This window comes from Syzygium oleosum, unplaced genomic scaffold (genome assembly GCF_021117445.2).
Source record: "Syzygium oleosum isolate NSW1041296 unplaced genomic scaffold, Sole_v2.1 Sole_v2.02, whole genome shotgun sequence".
In the NCBI taxonomy this organism is placed as follows: Eukaryota; Viridiplantae; Streptophyta; class Magnoliopsida; order Myrtales; family Myrtaceae; genus Syzygium; species Syzygium oleosum.
Window position 1 is genome coordinate 18854646 of NW_026607486.1, and position 5518 is coordinate 18860163.

Here is a 5518-nt window from a genome sequence, read left to right on the forward strand (position 1 = left end):
CAACACAAGATCAGGACCGTCGGATCTTCGACCTCTCTCCCGTCTCCGATTTTCACTGCCGCTTTTACTCCCGTATCCCCGCTCCAACCCCGCGAAATCCCCAATCCGCCCCCGTCGATCCACGCACGTCGCCCGCTTACGCCCCCGCCCCCTCACGTCAGGGGTGGTTTCGTCCTTTCACAGGGGAGAGAGAGAGAGAGAGAGAGAGAGATTCAAAGCGGGGAGGAAAAAATATCCAGTGTCTCCCCTCCCTCCCGAGAGCTGAAACGCCCTTCCTTCTTTCCTTCCAGTTCCATCGACGCCGAGGCTATTGGACTCTTCCCCAAGGAAACCCTAATCGATCGGGACCGCCGATCTCCCCAGATCCAACGGCCTGGATCAGTCGGCGATGTTGCCGTGCTGCTTCGATCGCAGTTTCGTCCCCCATAAACCCTAGCCCCGTAGATAGATAGAGACACCTATACACATCTCTCTCTCTCTCTCTCTCTCTCTCTCTCTCTCTCTCCATCTCGATCTCGACGAGATTTACGTCAATCGCTCTGCGTCGCCGATCTCCAACCCCTCCCTCTCTCTCTCTCTCTTCTCTCTCTGTGTGTGTGTCTCTCTCTCTGTGTCTGGCGTTGTGTAGGTGGGTGGAGGAAGGAGAATAAGGGGGGAAAAGGTTGGATCTTTACTTGTCTGTTTCTTGGGCGATCGCCGTGTTTTTTTTTCGTGGGTCGGGGGATCGATCGGCTCGATTTGGGCGGTTCACTGTGCTCGTTCAGTCGATGTGGGGTCACGTGCCCTTTTCCTTAAAACCGACCGAGGAGGCGTAGTCTCAGTCTCAGTCTCAGTCTCGTCGTCGTGCGATTGACTGTAGTTTTCTTGGGGTGGGGTCTTCTGGTTTTTTTGGCCCGTGCATGGTCCTGACTGGGTGTTGGTCGGAAGGGGGCACCGAGCGTCTCGTTCCGTTAAGTGGGTCGTCGTCGTCCTCGTCGCCGTCGCGGGAGGGATCGGCTTAGTCGACCGGGTGATCCGGCGAACCGGGTGGGGAGCGGGGGCGGGGGGGGGGGGGGGGGGATAGGAGATTGAGCGGTCGGGTGGTGGGGTGTCCGATTTTTTGGGAGCGCGGCGGCGATGCCATCGGTTGGCATGCGACGGACCACGAGGGTGTTCGGAGTGGTGAAGGGCGTCGACGGGGCGCGGGTGTTGCGCTCCGGCCGGCGCCTGTGGCCGGAGTCGGGCGACGGCAAGCTCAGGAAGGGCGGCGAGAGGGATGAGTGGTATAGCATCATAGACAGCAGAGGTGGTAGCGGGAATGGAGCTGTTGGTGGTCTCAAGTCCAAGCAGGTTGGGTTGGCCAAGATTGTGAGTCCAAAGCGCGAGGTTGCTGTTTTTGAAATGGAGGATGATGAATTCGAGAAGCCTGATGTAAAAACTGAGTCTTTGATCGGTAGGGACAATGTGGATAGGATGTCTGGGATTGTCTATAGCAGGAAAAGGAAGAGAGAGGCGGTGCCAAGCTCGGAGATCGGTGATGGTAAGAAGTATGGGATTCACTTCTTTAGGAGACAGAAAAGGAAGAGTGGTGGTGCTCTCCAGGGTTTTCGGGCGCTTTCTGTGGTTTTGGAGCTGCCACATGGAGAAAATTCTGCGGTTGTTGGCCTTTTGTGTTCTGTTCTGCAGTACATGAAGAGGGCCTGCATAAGATTGTCTGCACTTTCAAAGTTTATCATGTCAGAGCCGCTTCAAGGTGTCTATGCATTGCATGGAATTCATTTTTCACGGGTAGGCTTGATTTTCTTTAGTCTGCCAAGCTATTTTCTGATTTGTATCTTCCATTATGTATAGCAAATTGGGGAGATTGGATGTAAGCAGAGGACTTCTTTTTTAGATCGGTGTAGTTCCGTTTAGTATCTGGTGGAATTTTTCTACATAGATGCCCAGTACACAAGCTTTTGATGAAATTAAGGTGTAGAAGAGTTTACAGTTTCTTGTCTGTCATGCTATCGGTGTGTTTTGCCATTAGTGCAAAGGATAGGGTCAGGGGTTTCTGCATAGCTTTCCTTTTTAACAAGTACAATGTCATTTACAATTTAGGTAGCGCCTCCATGATATCTATTTTGATCGGTGAGGCTTCTGGATGGATGGTTATTGTGTGAGGGTATCTGTTCGGGTAGTTTCTTCTCTGCAAGTTATGTTATAGCTAGTGTTGTGGGTGTGTTTTCACTGGATCCTTTTTTCAATGGACTTGCTTCATCCTAGTGTGTTGCTTTCGTTGCTGTATTTGAATGTTCTTTCTTCCTTTTTCCCTTTCAGGAGTGTCCTTCCATTTTCAGCTCCGGGACATGCAAGTTCTTTGGATCTAGGCAGTTTACACCTATTTTTTGTGTGGATTTTTCTGCAGTTCCCTTTTGTTTCATGTACATGCATTTTAGTATGCTTCTCCAACATCGATTTGTGCCATTGGCTCCTGTAAATAATTCAGCGTTGGTGCATACAAACAATGGTTCGGTGACTGCGGAAGAGGAGGAGCTCTCGGACGAAGATTATTCTTTTTTGCCTTCAGAAAGCAAATCAGCAGGTGACGTTGAAGTTCCAGGGAGTGAGTTGCTGCTGCACGTGTCTTCTAGAGGCGCTAAGGTTGATAATCGATCTCCACAACATAGATATGGGTCGAATTCTCGTGGCATAAGGAAAAGGAGGAGTTCACTGAGGTCAAGGAGGAGAGCTAGAAATCCTTCGCTAGCATGTGTGAGGAAATGTAATGGAGCATTAGCCTCAGACTTAGTCAGTGCTAAGAAGAATGGATTCCCATTTTCCTCAATAATATCTGGCAACAAGAGAAGATCTGTTCGGACTAGGTCTGCTGGAAATATTGATGAGATGAGTGCTACTACGACCAGACTTCAACCGGATACAGATATATTATCCTGTAATGCAAATGTACTGATTACTGATTCAGACAAGTGTTTCAGGGAAGAAGGTGGAAATGTTATGTTGGAGCTTTTAGACTCTGGAGAGTGGTCTCTTGTTGTCAAAAGAGGGGGACTGATAAGATATGCCCACAAGGCACAAGAAGCTATGAAGCCTTGTTTCTCCAACCGTTTCACCCATGCAATGGTTTGGGCGGGGGATGGTGATTGGAAACTGGAATTTCCTGACCGAGATGATTGGTTGAAATTTAAGGATCTTTACAAGGAATGTTTTGACCGAAATAAGCAGGTTGTATCTCCTAAGGCTCCTCCTGTTAAGATAATACCTGTTCCGGGGGTATATGAAGTATTAGGATATGAAGAAGAAAATTCTGTACCCTTTACAAGACCAGAATTTTATATTACCTTGAGTGCTGATGAGGTGTCAAGAGCCATGGCCAGTAAGACTGCAAGTTATGACATGGACTGTGAAGATGAGGAGTGGCTTCATAAATTCAATAACGAGTTCTTTGCTGAAAATGATCCACCTGAGCGTGTGTCAGAGGACACCTTCGAGCTTATGATTGATGCATTTGAGAAGGCTTTCTATTGCAATCCTCATGATTTCTTGAATGAGAAACCAGACCCTGATCTTAGACTGGACATAGAGAGAAAGGATGTTGTGGAAGCTGTGTACCGTTATTGGATGAAGAAACGGAAGCAGAGACGAATGGCATTGGTCAGAGTATTTCAGGTAAATTAATGCTTATGGACCTTTGTGCTGCCATATTTTCTTTTGAGTGATGACCAACGCACTGTTAACATGCTTGATAGGGTGGATTGGTATTTTGTGTTCCCCTTTCTGGTAAGGATGTGCACTCATTGAAAGTAAAATGTGTATACTTTCTTTGCAGCTGAGCAGTTTTATTAATCCTTTTATTTGAGAGATGGTCTTTCAGAAAATATTTTCGGATTAATGCTTTTCTTGCCATTAGTCTTTTCCTTCTTGAAATCCTCTTTTCAGAAAATGGGTTACTATCATCTAACTTTATAGTATCACTCTCTTGTATCTCTTAAGTGTTCTTTTTAAGATAATCCACTTCCTACTTGTAGTGATTTTTGCTCTCTGGGTTTGGAATTCTTTTGAAGTATGATTTGGATGTAGAAGAGCTTTGGATCTTACGTTAGCACCTTACTTGTTGTCATTTAAGAAAATGGTCTGGTGTGCATTTATGGTTGAATGAAAAAAGTGCATTCATATTACGCGCTGTGAATGCGAGTGCGAGTTTGATTTTGTGAGGTTCATTTCTTCTGCTTCAAACGGTTCTCCTCAACATAAACAAATGTTGTTACAGGGTCATCAATCGAGAAAAGCTCCCCTGGTTCCCAAGCCTGCCCTGCGTAAGCGGAGATCATTTAAAAGGCAGGGAAGCCAGCACGGACGAGGCAAGCAACCGGGTCTCTTGCAAGGTAAACGTCACCCTCTTAACTGGGTAATTGGAATGATACATGTACAGTTGTAGGTAGATTATAGGTGTGAATGGATGTTCCGTCTGTGCAATGTTTGGTCAGTTTCTATGTGGCATGAACGAAGTTATTTGAAAAATCGACCCTCGGTTTTGGAGTTTTGGCTTATTATCCATCTCTTTTCAGCATTGGCAGCAGAAAGAGATGCGCTGGAGGAACAGAGCGCCTTGCGGAAAGTCGAGGAAGCTCAAGCATCAGCTAACAGATCCTTGGAACTCGCGATGGTGAAACGTCAGAGGGCTCAGTCGCTCATGGGAAACGCTGACTTGGCTGCCTACAGAGCCACCATGGCTCTCAGAATTGCCGAAGCAGCTCAAGTCGTGGAGTCCCCTGATGTAGCGGCTGCCCATTTTCTCGACTAACAATGACAGAGAGTGGGGTATGGTCGTGGCGGGCGAATCGGAACTGCCTGTGTTATTTCTTTTCCTCCTCTCTAAATTCAAGAAGAGTTTTTATCTTCTGGAGTTGTCGGAGGCAATTGTGAGCCACGGTTTTTCCAAGAGCCTTTTGGGGGGATTGTAATTTTTGTACAGTATTGGTTGAATGTGTACATGCTGTATCACTATGACCTCACATCGCAGCAGCAGCAGCAGATGTGTACCCAGGAAATTTCTTTGGAGTTCGTCGGAGGAGCCAAAAAAGAAAAAAAAAAAAAGGAGGGAAATACAGGAAATATTTAAGTCAATATTCTGTGGACTCTTATATTCTTGTACACTATAGTCATAAACCCGTGCGTATGATTATTACATACAAACTTTTTCTAAGATTAATAGTGATGATATAAACAATATTTAGTGAGCAATTAGAAAGGATAAGATGATAGAATTATAATGTATTCCGATTATGTTGTTTTTGTATGGAATATGTTCAATATTTTGTATCATTTATACGTGCTTTTTATGTGTATTAGCCTAGAATTTTAGAATAATTTAGACATTGGCGAAAAGTTAGAGACTACTCATTTAAATTCACAAATTAAATGTCGGACGAAGCTGGTAAAGACTGAAAAAAAGAACACTTTTCTTTATCTGATGAGTTTAGAATACGTCAATGAACATAGGATCAATACATCAGATTTTCATAACATACATATTTTG

At 45.5% G+C, this 5518-nt stretch overlaps 1 protein-coding gene across 1 annotated transcript; it reads left to right on the forward strand.

The window, feature by feature from the left end:
* The first annotated feature begins 251 nt into the window (after positions 1 to 251).
* LOC115673099 (uncharacterized) lies at positions 252 to 5106 on the forward strand. The gene is made up of 4 exons (XM_030595165.2): positions 252 to 1767; positions 2299 to 3648; positions 4250 to 4364; positions 4548 to 5106. Exons 1-4 carry the CDS (start codon positions 1117 to 1119, stop codon positions 4781 to 4783), a joined length of 2352 nt encoding a protein of 783 aa, XP_030451025.1. The 5' UTR covers positions 252 to 1116; the 3' UTR covers positions 4784 to 5106.
* Positions 5107 to 5518: the final 412 nt, after the last annotated feature.

Excerpts from the sequence above, each read along its gene's own strand:
- LOC115673099 (XM_030595165.2), top strand. The coding sequence starts at position 1,117 with ATGCCATCGGTTGGCATGCGACGGACCACGAGGGTGTTCGGAGTGGTG. Across the intron at positions 1,768-2,298 it reads ATGGAATTCATTTTTCACGG|GAGTGTCCTTCCATTTTCAG; the intron begins GTAGGCTTGATT and ends TTTCCCTTTCAG. Across the intron at positions 4,365-4,547 it reads GCAACCGGGTCTCTTGCAAG|CATTGGCAGCAGAAAGAGAT; the intron begins GTAAACGTCACC and ends ATCTCTTTTCAG.